Source organism: Hoplias malabaricus, chromosome 16 (assembly GCF_029633855.1).
Source record: "Hoplias malabaricus isolate fHopMal1 chromosome 16, fHopMal1.hap1, whole genome shotgun sequence".
Lineage (NCBI taxonomy): Eukaryota > Metazoa > Chordata > Actinopteri > Characiformes > Erythrinidae > Hoplias > Hoplias malabaricus.
This window is the reverse complement of record NC_089815.1, coordinates 31,672,814-31,687,176: the sequence shown is the minus strand read 5'-3', so window position 1 is coordinate 31,687,176 and position 14,363 is coordinate 31,672,814. Positions and strand designations below refer to the sequence as shown.

At 43.2% G+C, this 14,363-nt stretch overlaps 2 protein-coding genes across 3 annotated transcripts in view; both read right to left on the bottom strand.

The window, feature by feature from the left end:
* Positions 1-9,725, bottom strand: part of mark1 (MAP/microtubule affinity-regulating kinase 1) — a 33,731-nt gene extending 24,006 nt beyond the window's left edge. For both annotated transcript variants that reach the window (XM_066647288.1, XM_066647289.1), the window contains exon 1: positions 9,253-9,725. In XM_066647288.1, the coding sequence (XP_066503385.1) occupies positions 9,253-9,303 (51 nt within the window). In that variant the 5' untranslated portion in view covers positions 9,304-9,725. The remainder of the gene's footprint in view (positions 1-9,252) is intronic.
* Positions 9,726-12,796: 3,071 nt separating this feature from the next.
* ptk7a (protein tyrosine kinase 7a) overlaps positions 12,797-14,363 on the bottom strand; it is a 34,628-nt gene continuing 33,061 nt past the window's right edge. The window contains exon 20 of the mRNA XM_066648190.1: positions 12,797-13,849. Within this exon, the coding sequence (XP_066504287.1) occupies positions 13,689-13,849 (161 nt within the window). The 3' untranslated portion in view covers positions 12,797-13,688. The remainder of the gene's footprint in view (positions 13,850-14,363) is intronic.

Here is a 14,363-nt window from a genome sequence, read left to right as displayed (position 1 = left end):
ATATCTATTCACACACTACTTTAAGCATGTTCCTGTTGTCCAGGATGATGTGTTCTCTACTTTTCTGCTCTAGCTGCCTTCCTGCTTCGATTGGCCCCTTAAGCCTTAGCAACCGAGGATTCTCACAACAATGGTCCTCCAGCAAACCCCACTCACTCATGGTGCCACAGCCCAGTCAACCTTTTCTCTTCAGACGTTAAGTCGTTATTTTCAAAGGCAGCTTCAAGTGAGGAAGAAAAAAAAAGTACTGAACAACACACTGAGCCCACAATTTGATTTCATTCTCAATTTTGGGTTCGCAAACATTCCTTTGTTTTGAATGAAGCAAAATGAGGAAGGCATTTCTTTCACAGCTCGCTTGGGTAAAGCATCAATGTTGATTAAAGGGGACATATAAAAAAATAAAAACTCTTGATGAGTGAGTACACACGTGAATTTTAGATTTAGAGCCCACCAACCCACACACTGTGAAACAAGACCCCGCTTCTGACGTCAAGTGCAGAGACTTTCTAATCGCACCGCCCCCTCGTCTGAGTCTATCCAATCACAGCGCTGGACCCGTGTTTATGTGAGAGCGCAAAGATGAGGTTAAACTCAGCAAAACAGACACAACGAGCGCGGAGAAATAAGAGCACTGAGTAAAAACGGAGAAGAAAGAGAACAGAGTGAAAACGGCTAAAAACCAGAGCTTCTGCTCCTCGCTCCTCACTGCTGTGCGCTCGGGGTCGGGGTGAACAGCGAGCGGCTCATTATCATTTAAAGGAACAGGTGCTGAAACCTTGTGGTGTTTTGAAAACTTCTTCTTTTTTAATTCATCAGCACACCTTGGTCAGGTATTTCTCACAGAGCTCTTGCCAGGTACTCAGGGCAGAACCGAGCGAGGAGAGCCATGTGGCACCAGCCCTGCCTCAATCCATGAGGCTCAGGGCTTGGCTTCAAGCTTTGTCTCCTGGGTCGAAGCTCTGGCTTCTTATCTCACCGGGGAGGCAGTGCAACCCAGTGGCAAGGCTTTAGTGAACCCCCTCAATCCTGTCTCTGGCATCTCAGGCCAGAATAAGAATTACAACACGTACTGTCAATGTTGAGAACATTCTGAAAGTTTCCATCTCCTGTAGAGTTATTATTCTGGAAATATGAGGAAATCCAACACATACAAAATTTCATTACATTTCCGGGAAATCGAGACTGCACTGAAAATCACTCTCCCATTGGTCTGTAGGAAAGGATTTTGTGGTGTCTCTCTCTGCCTCTCTGTTCCCAAACCCCCCCCCCGTGCATCTATAGCATACCACAGGCCGAGAGATATAACCCAATAAAAAGGCCATCCACCCGCCTCAGTCGATACACAGGCTCTGCTCCTGAAGGCTGTGGGTTAGTTACAGGCCACTGGGGCCGGGCAGAGCAGCTTAACACCATCACTATAAAGAACTGCCTAATTTTAGTAGGTGTACAAAAAGGTTTTAAATCATTTATTTTCTGCGACGCATAATTGTATTTCAAACATTCCACTGCTCTTCTGTAATGTGGCGGTAACTGCTGTGTAGTGATGAAAATGGCCATAGTCGAAGTCGAACTGTCTGTACGTTTTTTCACTGACTGAATTACCACAGATCTTTGTAACTCCAGCTTCATGCAGTTATAGCTCTCCTGAAACTGGACCTTAAGCACAAATAAGTCAATGTTACCCACTGATGGAGTAGAAATAGAGCAATATCTTGATGTCTTTTCAATGTTCAGAGGTCTCTCCACAAGCCAAACTCTGTCTCTCGATCACACCTGAGCGGCAAAGGGGGAAGAGAACTCTTGAGCCGGTTTGAACCAAGACCCTTCATTTATTTCCCCATTAAATGAGCTAGGGCTGTGAACAAACACCGGAGCTTTTTCCAGCATGCAAACTGACTGGAGAGGTAGCAAATGGTGAGAAAAATCTAAATGTTATGTAAATTTATAAATCAAAATGCTACGTTTACTTTGATTAACGTGTGCTTTTGCAGTGTTTTTGTTCAACAACAAATTCTTCTCGCGTGACAATTTCATTATTACATTTTTGTTTATTTTGATGAATATGACAAATACCACAACAGTTACAATATAAAAATGACAAAATGACAAAAAATATTATTATACAGTAAAAAAACAACACTTTAAAACTTACCAGTTGACACTTGATACATTTTGACTGAGACTTTGTGCTTTCAGAAAAATCTAATCATTTTATTAAGTTTCAAACGTGACATTTTGGCTCACTTTCAAGGACTTTCAAGGCCTTTATAAGTTATTTTTAACATCTGAGTGCAAGCAGTGCCCTGTGTACAAAACCCTGGGAGTCATTCATGGTAAGCAACGCATGAGGGAAGGAATGCAGCCCTTTGAAGAAAGACTACCCACACCAGGCACGGATTTGGCTTCAGTAATGGTGCCACACAAACGCAACAAAGCCAAGGGCCTCAGAGAGTGAGAGGTCAGTCACGTTCTCTAGAACAAGCACCTAAATAATTCAAAAAGACTTGGCTGGACTCCTAGACCTTGGACACCATCCTCCTGGGGTTTGGGACCATGGACACCACTGCAGCATCAGGAATAAAGTGGGATACATATCTCAGGTTTTGTGTGACAGCAAAAAAGACCACTGGGCACACAAAGCACCAGATGACTCAGCTAGGTATCAGTGTCAGATGATTCAAACTCCTCAGATACTGCTCAGTGACCCCTTTTCACAGAGATGTTGTGTGACACTCACTTTAATGAGAGTTTATGAGACTTAATGAGAAACATTTACACAACTCCCAGAACCTCTCAGCAACATTTACCACATCAGTCGTAAATCAGTAAATCAGTTATATAGAGAGTGAAAGAAAGTTAAAAAACTGATAGAAGTTTATAGACAGAGTGAGAGGGCAAGAAAAGAGACAGCATTGGAAAAGAGAGGGAAAGAGAGAGAGAGCGCAGCTGTTTACTTTAATTTTTTTTTGAACATGGATGACCTGCCACCATTCCAGCGTTAACATGACAATGAACACAGAGCTAGGACACGACATTCCAGAAAGGTACATTATCCCAACCTCTCCTACCCCCAGTGCGGGCTCAGAGAGAGAAAGAGTGAGAGAGAGAGAATGAGAGAGAGAGAGAGAGAGAGAGAGAGAGAGAGAATGAGAGAATGAGAGAGAGAGAGAGAGAGAGAGAGAGAGAGAGAGAGAGAGAGAGAGAGAGAGAGAGACTGACTCTTGTGTTTAAAAGCACTCCTGGCCTCTCAGCCTTCCTCCTGTTATGCAATTGTTGTCCCATGAAAGCCCAAGCAATGATATGGTAAGCTTCACTGAACACTTCTCTCTCTCTCTCTCTCTCTCTGCTCTGCTCTGTTTCAGCTCCACTCTTAGTGAACTGTTACTGTGTCGTTTAGCAGATGCTTTATCCTGGAGCCATGTACTGTTATAAAAATAATTATCATGCAGCACTGAATCTTTCCTGTCAAATCTCTGTAAAATTAATAAATAAAATGTTCACACTCTCTCCTCATATCGATGTGTACTCTCTATACAGCATCCCTTCAAAAGGAAGGTCGTGCCTCCAACCAGTTTCCAGTCAAGCCTCGTGAAGAACTACCGAACTGAGATGATTTTCTTCACATGGTGAAGAGACATAGAGCCACAGATGTTATATAACAGTCCTTCAGCAAAGGTTCGTGACTCAGGTGTCAGTTTATTTTCCTGAAATCTCAAAAGACAAAACAGAAACAATAAAATCATAATAAAAACCACAAAAATACAATGCCTACAGGGCTGGACGATACGGTCAAGATTTATATCACGATATATTTCTAAATTTCAGTCGATATCAATTTGAACCACAGACTCTGCTCTTTATCCACAGAATAACATCCAACAGCAAACAAGAGCCATGACATCACCATCCAACAACGACCCTCTGGCTTTGTCAATATTAATATTTTGAAACTAACTTTAAAATTGAGTGCTGAAGTGAAGACAGCGCCCTCTAATGACCGTCAGTCAGTGACAGATGCGGTAAATAATGTGTATTAAAATATTGAAAATGTGTTTAAATGTCATATATTTGTTATTGAAACATTTTATATTGAGATGTTGGTTGTTACTGAATTATTTTCTAAACCGTTACTATTCAATATCTTAGTCTTATTCAAAAGCTGAGAGGCTAATGTTGCTAACGAACCCTGAAAGTCATCTCTGTAAAAAAATACCTCACCAACACAAACCACACACGGCTCTTAATTAAGGCTGAGCGGAACAGTGGATGTGTTAAAGCACGCAGTGTGACTCACGGAGAGCTATAAAAGAGAATAAACACTCCCTGTGTGGCTGAACGCTGTGCTCATCCATTTTTAGCCACTGCATTCAACACATTCAAAAACCACCTCAGGAGCTGAACACAGCGGGCTTCCCCTTACATTATGTCTTCAACTTAACCACGTCTGGTGTAGGACGCCTGATCAATGATCCCCATGAGTGTCTGACCCAGGATCATTCTTCATTAATAAACTACGGGAAAACCTTCAAGTTTTACACCGGTAAAGAGGAGAGATATGAGCTTCAGACGCATTAATAATATACAGAAATATGTTGGTATCAATATAAAGTAGAAATACATACATTTACACGGCTTGGTTTATTCATAAGTAACTGCAGAAGTTTACATACAGGCAGTGAGCAGTAAATACCTGCACAAAAGAGGCTGGGTAATGAGGTTTGGATTTTTAAGAGGGTGGTCCACTACTTTGTAATGGAGTCTGACAGGGGCAGGAAGAAAGGACCTATCTGCCACACGATGACTATTAACTTCAGGTGTTAAGCATTTATGAGAGTCGCTCTGGATAAGTGTAAATAAATGTAAATGTTTGTTAGCAATTTAGCTTTTAGCTTTACATCTTTTGTGCTAATCTAATAAAGCAAAATTCAGACACAAATCTGGGAATTGTTAGGAATTGTTGGCTGCACCCGTCTTTCACATGTGGGCAATTTCTCAAACCACGTATCAACCCCTGTATTCAGACAGTGAGAGGGAACCAGACATTGTGCCCTTAGGGTCATGTGCAGCTGCTCCAGAGTGTCTCATTTCAGTTTGTATAAGCAGTGAATGTGTCCACAATGGATGCACCTTAAAGGCTAAGCACCACTTAATGGAGCTCCATGAATATTCCACATTATTGTAGTTACTGACAGATATAAGTATGAATTTAAATGAAAATAGCAGCTTAATTTGCTTTAAAACTGACAATTTTATTAAACTCCTCCATGTTACAGAGGCTCTTGAACACCTTTCGTTGGTGTCCTTACATGCCCATATTGTTGGAAAAGCGCCAGTGAAATGAGCTACAGATAACGGAGTGAGCGGAGGGTCCTTTCCAAAGTGCCCGTTTAAAGTGGACAAATTTAGTCCATTTTCTGGATATTGTGGGATCTTTGGGCCATTTGTTCACAGATGTCCCACTGTACATTGAATGATTGCAGCCAAAAACAACACACCTTTTCCTCATTTTGCATTAAATTAAGTGCAGCTTCTAGAGTGTTGTCCACCGTCTACGTCACAGGCAAGACGCCTCTTAGAGTTTCCCAACACCGCTGGGGGGGGGGGACGACCAACGGTCTTTTAAACCTTATTCCTTCAATTAGTAAGAAATAACATGTTTTCTGACTCTCAATAAACACAGGTTAGGAACTCAAACTCCACTGTGTTTGTTTATTTGACACTTTTATAGAGCTGCTGCTTAGCCTTTAACACATTCGATATCACAGATTCTAAGGGGTGTCTATCAGCTTTTGGCGAGAGTATGAAACAAGTCCAGCTCTAGTCAACCTCCTTTTCCACTCAAGAGTTCGCAGGCTTCTGCAGATTCACTGATTTATAGCAGGGTTTCCTTGTACAGTCTTGATTCCTCTGTTGAATCAGCACATTCAGAGAGCTGGCAAGCCACAGTGATTAAGCCAAGATCAGAAACAGCCTGGAAGCTGAGTTTTCTCTCATGGAGGCATCAGTACTTCACCGGAGTAGAGTTTCCTGGTCTCGCAGTAATTAAACGGTGCTCTTGTTAGCAGATCTGCATCATGACAAGAGTTTGGGGCCTCGTAAAATAAATTAGAGAAACTTCTATTGTCTCAGCAGGCTTTAAAAAGCTTCTACAATCGCTAAATCCACCTGGCGTATCACTCCTGTCCTGTATGTGTGAGGAAACAGCTGGGTGGTGCACCTTCTGTTAAAAGACACAGTGATGTCTGATGAAACACTGGAGTCCTCCAAGGTTTTATGGGAAGGAAGGAAGCACTGATTTGTCTGCACTGAAAAACTACTTTGGAAAACCATTTAAAGAGCCTCCAGAGATTTGGACTGCGGTTCCTGAAGGAAATGTTACTCATTTCTAATATTTGTCAGAGTCTGGATGATAATGTGAATGTACTTCTGTGTCCTATCAAAGTGAAGCTCACAGTTTTAATCCAATAATCTTTTTTATAAATAAAATTCAGAGAATATCTCCTCACCATTTCCTACCGCTCTGATCTGTCTGCACGCTGGAAAATGGTCAGGTGTTTGCATGCAGCCCTGTCTCCGTAAACGGGGAAAAAAACTGTGCATAACAGTGAGAAGGGAGGCACACTGAAGCTCTCATTTTTGCCGTTTTAGCTCAGTTTTCTTCTTTCTCAATTTTCTCCCGTCTAGCTCTGGTCATGGCTGTTCTACACAGTTTAACCCTGTAACTGCTGACATGAATGTGGCTCTGGCGCTGTGATTGGAGAGGCTCAGAAGGGGGTGGCCGAAATATATTTCTAAAGAGCCAGCACTTGATTTAGGAAGAAAAGCAAAAATACAACGTCCCGTGTTTTCTGACAAAGGCCGCCCACACAAAGCCGACTGGGTGCTCTTTACATTTTCAGTGAAAACGTATTTAATAATAAATCCCCTTTAAGAAAAACCTTGATGGATTCACTGTTTCTTATTTTCAAACTGTAAGACTTTAGTTTCTAAGGCAGGTCAATTACAGCCGTTCGTACTTAGACACTAATTCCTTTGTTGTGTGTGTAACGTGATGTCTTGTTGTTGCGGTGTCGCTTTATGATTGGATTAAACCACTGACTGTGCAGCTTCAGCTTTTTATTTTAGACCATAATGATCCAGAAAGACAACAGAAATGGTACACACTTCAGTTTCTGCGCTGAGAGACGCTGGATGTTCTCAGATTGCTTCACTGACCACAGCATATTCACTCAGGACTGGACAGTCATTATTTCATCCAAACAATAATATTTTTACTTGAGTACCAATGAAGTGTGCTCTAGTAAATCCACTGCTGTGAGTGCCTGCGCAATCCTGAACTACTGGAGCCTTCAGCTTTATCTGACGCCAGTATTTAGGTTCCGCAAACTCAACTCCGGGTTTCAATGTATACAACTGATGAGGTATTTATCTCAAAGACCAATGCGCAGGGAGAACGGAGAGTCACTGCACTAAACAGGCGTTTAGGCTTCACTGAATTAGCGTCAGCGGCCATAAACAAACAACAATCTGTGCATTTAATTCTCTAATGATTCGTGCATCCTCACGCTCACTGAGCAGCCCGTGTTACCCGTTAACTACACGCCATACACGAATGATCTAATTAGAGTTCCCATCGTGCACACTTTAACACACAGGTCATTATCCATTTTATTACTAGGAATGTACAACAGAAGAATGCTTATACAGAGGACAATCTCTATTTACTTGTGTTTGCTACAGGGGCCATAAGCTACATAGTGTACACTAAAGGTGTACATCTCAAATAATGAACGCATATATATTAAGGTGTATATACCCCAGCTTGTATATCACCAATAAAACGGGACGCTCTAGAACACACCGGAGTCTAAGGTCAGCATGTGTCCAACTCCAGGCGAGGGCTAGAGGTGTAGAGAGCACTGCACTGCGCTGCGCTGTGGAGAAATAGACCTGGAGTGATGGATGTGCATTCAATATCTGTAGAATGAGCCAGAGGCGTGACCCGGTGTGAAGTGTCTCAGCAGAAACCTTGTACGACCCAGAGTCCACACATATTTGGACGTAGCGTATTACAGTTAATACCACTGATATTCATCCTGAAAATATGAGGATGCTACACGCTTCCTCTAATAACCACATCCCTTTACTGTGATAGATCACTGATCTACATTATGTGCTGTGCCTCTACAGTGCGTCTTTTTTGTTTTAATAGGCAGCCCACATGCAATAAATAAATATATCATGTTTTCACTTGTTTAAATTGTGTCTGATAAACTACACAGAAAACATAATACTCGACTGCACAAAGCAGAAATGGAGATAATGACGCAAACATAAAAAGAGACCTTATTTTTTTGCTGAATTTACATGGGCTTCTCATTGTTTACCCCCCCCCCCACCGCTATGCACCTGAATCCCCATCTTTACGACACCGGTTAGCTAGCTGGGTTAAAACCTTGTTTTTTTAGTTATACATCAGTATTAAACTAAACATTTCTAAATGAAAATCTTTCCAAACAGCTTGCTATGAAAACACTAATGTCACACAAGCTGTAGCCGCAGAATAAGAGGACAAAATAACCTCTAGAATAACAGGATATTAGCTAAGCTAACCTAGCTGGCTGAGGAGAATAAAGCTGAAGCTGACCTGCTTTTTCAGTTCTCCGTTCCACCTTAAATAGCGGCGCAAAACGAGAGACTGAAGTTAAGCTTATTTTATCGGTGCCTTCTTTTCACCTTAAAAGGCTCAGCAAACGGGGAATGAGACTAAAATAAATTCCTCGTTTTAATTCTCCGTTTCACTTTAAAATGTGCAGCAAAGGGGAATTAGATGATGAGCTTCTTGTCTCAGTTCGCCGTTCCACCTTAAATGGTACAGCACAGGAGGCAGCAAAGTGATGATTTAGTTGGACTTGGGCTCGTTATTCCCGTTCCACCTTAAATGGGTCAGTTTTGCAAAGACAAAAAAAAGAAGCCCAACAGTAAACCTTATTCTCGGCAGCTTTGCGGGACCATTTAAGGTGGAAAGGACAATTGGAATAAGCCCAACTTGAGTCTTATGAACTGTTACGGCTTGGCTGCGGCATTTAAGGTGGAATGGAGAATTGGAATAAGGAGACCAGGTCTTGGTTACGGATAGCTGCCGGTAAACATCACTGTACGTGTAGCAGGCTGAAAGGAGCTCGTTGTGCAGAAAAAAACCACGAAGGGATGAGAAAACAGAAGGGAGTTAAATAGAAGGTTACTCACATTCTCCGTGTCTCGCTCGTTAACGGTGGGCAATGGCGTTCTGGTCGACATTTTGTCCGTTTAGGCCGCGGAGCGAAGGGACGAGCGCTTCGAGAGGAAACGGGGGAATATTCCAGCTTTTTTTACACCGGCATTCCCAGCCTGAAAGATGGAAGGGCGCTACTAGTCCACAGCAGAGAGCAGCAGCGGAAAACCATCCCCGACCGAGCAGACATGAGCCGGAGACACTGACCCTCCGCCCGAGGAGGAGAGGCGCCTTCAGATCCAAACTTCTCCACAAACCGAGAGCGCTGCTGAGCGGAGGAAAGGGAACAGAGCAGAAGAGCGCTGGACAGAAGGGATTAGAGCACAGCAGAGACGAGTAGAGCAGTGCACTGCTGAGGAGAGCAGAGCAACGTAGAGCTCGACAGAGGCGATTAGAGCACGGCAGAGAGACGAGTAGAGCAGTAAAGGGCTGAGAAGAATAGAGCACTGTAGAGCTGCACAGAAAGGATTAGAGCACAGCAGAGATGAGTAGAGCAGTAAAGGGCTGAGAAGAATAGTGCACTGTAGAGCTGCACAGCAGAGATGAGTAGAGCAGTAAGGGCTGAGAAGAATAGTGCACTGTAGAGCTGCACAGAAGGGATTAGAGCACAGCAGAGATGAGTAGAGCAGTACAGAGTTGAGGAGAGCAGAGGAGATTATAGTAGAGATGAGTAGAGCAGTAAAGAGCTGAGGAGAATAGAGCACTGTAGAGCTGGACAGAGGGGATTAGAGCATGATAGAGACGAGTAGAGCAGTAAAGAGCTGAGAAGAATAGAGCACTGTAGAGCTGGATAGAAGGGATTAGAGCACAGCAGAGATGAGTAGAGCAGTACAGAGTTGAGGAGAGCAGAGGAGATTATAGTAGAGATGAGTAGAGCAGTAAAGAGCTGAGGAGAATAGAGCACTGTAGAGCTGGACAGAGGGGATTAGAGCATGATAGAGACGAGTAGAGCAGTAAAGGGCTGAGAAGAATAGAGCACTGTAGAGCTGCACAGAAGGGATTAGAGCACAGCAGAGACGAGTAGAGCAGTAAAGGGCTGAGAAGAATAGAGCACTGTAGAGCTGCACAGAAGGGATTAGAGCACAGCAGAGATGAGTAGAGCAGTAAAGGGCTGAGAAGAATAGAGCACTGTAGAGCTGCACAGAAGGGATTAGAGCACAGCAGAGACGAGTAGAGCAGTAAAGGGCTGAGAAGAATAGAGCACTGTAGAGCTGCACAGAAGGGATTAGAGCACAGCAGAGATGAGTAGAGCAGTAAAGGGCTGAGAAGAATAGAGCACTGTAGAGCTGCACAGAAGGGATTAGAGCACAGCAGAGATGAGTAGAGCAGTAAAGGGCTGAGAAGAATAGAGCACTGTAGAGCTGCACAGAAGGGATTAGAGCACAGCAGAGATGAGTAGAGCAGTAAAGGGCTGAGAAGAATAGAGCACTGTAGAGCTGCACAGAAAGGATTAGAGCACAGCAGAGATGAGTAGAGCAGTAAGGGCTGAGAAGAATAGTGTACTGTAGAGCTGCACAGAAGGGATTAGAGCACAGCAGAGATGAGTAGAGCAGTACAGAGTTGAGGAGAGCAGAGGAGATTAGAGTATAGTAGAGATGAGTAGAGCAGTAAAGAGCTGAGGAGAATAGAGCACTGTAGAGCTGGACAGAGGGGATTAGAGCATGATAGAGACGAGTAGAGCAGTAAAGAGCTGAGAAGAATAGAGCACTGTAGAGCTGGATAGAAGGGATTAGAGCACAGCAGAGATGAGTAGAGCAGTACAGAGCTGAGGAGAGCAGAGGGGATTAGGGCATAATAGAGATGAGTAGAGCAGTAAAGAGCAGAGGGGATTAGAGCACAGCAGAATAGAGCACTCACTGTAGAGCTGAACACAGGATTAGAACACAGCAGAGCAATACAGCGCTGAGGAGAATAGAGCAACATAGAGCTGGACAGAGCGGGAATTAGAGCATAGCAGAGATGATTAGATTCACGTAGAACTGAACAAGGAGAACAGTGCAGCAGAAGAGACTAGAGTAGAGCTGCTCAGAAAGAACAGAGGGCAGCGAGGGGCATAGAGCAGAGGTGCACAGAGGTTTTAGAGGGAGTACTTTAGAGCTGGACAAGGAGTAGAAGAGTTGTGTTCTCTAATAATTACATTCTCTACTCCAGAAGGAGAGGGGAATATTTGTAATATTTCATTATAGAGCTGTGTAAAACCAAACAACACAATATTACTACTGGAGATTACATGGGGCGTAAATAAACACAATTTTAAAATCTACAATAAAAATAATGTTCTCTGATTAAAGGTTCTCTTTAGGGTACCACCTCAGAGATGGAATAGAGCTGCACAGAGAGAACAGAGAAGAGCGGAATGGAGGACAGCGAGGGGAGTAGAGCAGTGAAGAGCTGAGGGAGCAGAATGCTGTAGAGCTGAATAATGAACAGGAATCTTTAGAAAAATAACACAGGCAATAAAGCAAAATGGAGAAAATAGACTGGATCTGACCCGAACAGAGTAGAGTAAGTGGAACAGAGCAAAGCAGAAGGCGGCACAGTGCAATATCAAAACAGAGCAGTACTGAGAGAATGAAGTGGACACGAATAGGGCCTCAGTAGAAAGGAAAAGACTGGAGGAGACAGGGGAATAAAGCAGAACAGGACAGTGGTCCGTCTTCTGAGACGAATAGATGTTGCACTGAATTCCACAAATTGCTGTTGTCCAATCAACACCCCCCCCCCCCCCCCCCCCCCCCAGTTAACTACATCATTTCATCACAGCAGCTGTCCTTCAGTGTGTGAAAAGTTCACGATCAATGGACCGTGCTCCAAAATCATTTGTAATAAAATATTTTTACATTCACTTCCACTGAAAGTTAAAGATTTTCTTTCTCTTGGAAAATGAATATATTTGTAATTATATAATTACGTGTTATATATTTACATTTGGTTTTACATTTTAAACCCATAAATAGCTTAAAGGTAAAAGAAAGGCAGTTCTATTCTCAGTAGAAAAGCTCTTACACACATTGGACAGACAACATCACCCCCTAGTGACGCAATTCTCTTCTGTCTTTAAAAATGAGTCAGACCCAGTGTTCTGCAGTTTCAGCTCTTTTCTGCCCTGGGACACGTGCTTAAACTCACAAAAGACTTTACCATCACCTGATGAGCTGGGAGTGTGTGTTTCTGAGGTAAAAAGAGCTGAAACTGTGTTGAGCAGTGGGTCCAATGACTGATTTAAATCCACTGCTTTGGGGCAGTCTTCTATTAGACCACCATCTTAATCACACTTAACGGTAATGTTCACGATTTTCATCAAAATAATTACTTACAGACAAGTTAAACATCAGCCCCACACACACACGTCGTGTTTTTCTCCTCTAACATACCATTCCACCTTAAAATACGCAGAGCTTCTGAACGTAAACAAACCAGAGAGAACTGCAGTTAACCGACCGCGGATGTTCCCTTTAACAGAAAACAACAGTACAGCGGAATAAAGAGAAGACACTGTACGTTTTGTAAAAAGTGAGTTTTTATTGCGTCAGCAGTATATATGCTATTGGTTCCTCTTTTTTTGAGTCAGTTTTCTTGACTTTTAACATCAAAACATATCAATGAGCTTATAACTGTAACAATAAATGAAAAACTAGTATAAAAACAATAAAACTGGAAGAACAAGAAATACAAAGCGTTTGAAAGATACAGCATTAAGCATCCACTAATACAGCATTTCCTTCATATTACAGGCACTTGAATTGAAATGTTCTCATCCCTCGCCTCTCTCTCAGCCCTCTTTGATTCTGCTCATTTATTAGTGAGTACTCCGAATAATAATAATAATAATAATAATAAAAAAACACCTAACAATAAACAGAAGAGTATAAACAGTACCTTTCTGTACAGTGATATAAGATAAAAAACAAAACAGGACCTTTAAAATAAATTAAGAGGTTCCTGGAACAATCCTTCTTTAATACAACAATGTAATAACGATCAGTGCACGGTTTTTAAACAATGCTTTAACAAATTGTCCTCGGCACTGTGTGAATAAACAGCATCGCATCCTGCTCAGTCCGACGGAGCCGAGCTCTCCTGATCATCGTTTCTACAAACGCAATTCAGACGCCACGCTTCTCCAGACGCCAGCGTTTTTGGGTTTGCCCGTCCCTAGATACAAAACAGCATCCTCGCAAAGTCCACCCACTCCCTCGGCGGGTCGCTAGGCAGAAAAGACACTAAGAAAAACTACAAAATCCAGCTCTTGTTCAGAAGAAGTCCGATTTCCTTTGCTTGAGCGAGTGAGAGAGAGACACAGAGTAAAGACTCCATCCTCTCCGAATCCAAGACTACGACTCTCATAGTTTTTGGTCTGTGTCCCTCAGTCTCACCCAGTGTCCTCCTCCTCCTCCTCCTCCTCCCTCTCTCACACCTTGCTCTCGGAGGGAAGCTCGCTGAGGGCCGTGACCACGTCGCTGAAGGACACCCTGTCTTTGGGGCTTGTGGCCCAGCAGCGCAGCATCAGTTTGTACACCCTGGATGGACAGCCCTGGGGTGGGGACCATTTAAGCTTCCCCTCCTGAAGCCCTGCAGCACACAGAGAGACAGAGGGTTAGGATCAGCGCAAAGAATCAAGCTGTGTAACGTCACCAAGCACATAAATAAATCAACATTACAACGGAGAATCCTAAAACTGCATAGTCCTGAGTCCAAAAATACCCCACAGCAGTGTTCTCCCCCTGTGTAAACAGCCCCGTTCAGAACAGTTTCAGCACCTGTTCCTTTAAATGATAATGAGCCGCTCGCTGTTCACCCCGACCCCGAGCGCACAGCAGTGAGGAGCGAGGAGCAGAAGCTCTGGTTTTTAGCCGTTTTCACTCTGTTCTCTTTCTTCTCCGTTTTTACTCAGTGCTCTTATTTCTCCGCGCTCGTTGTGTCCATTTTGCTGTGTTTAAACTTGTCTTTGCCCCCTCATATAAACGCGGGTCCAGTGCTGTGATTGGACACTCAGACAAGGGGGCGGGGCCATTCTAATGTCTCTGCACTAGAAGTGGGTTAAAGGGGAAGTCTGATCTCGTTTTATCCCATGTTTTCGGACTTG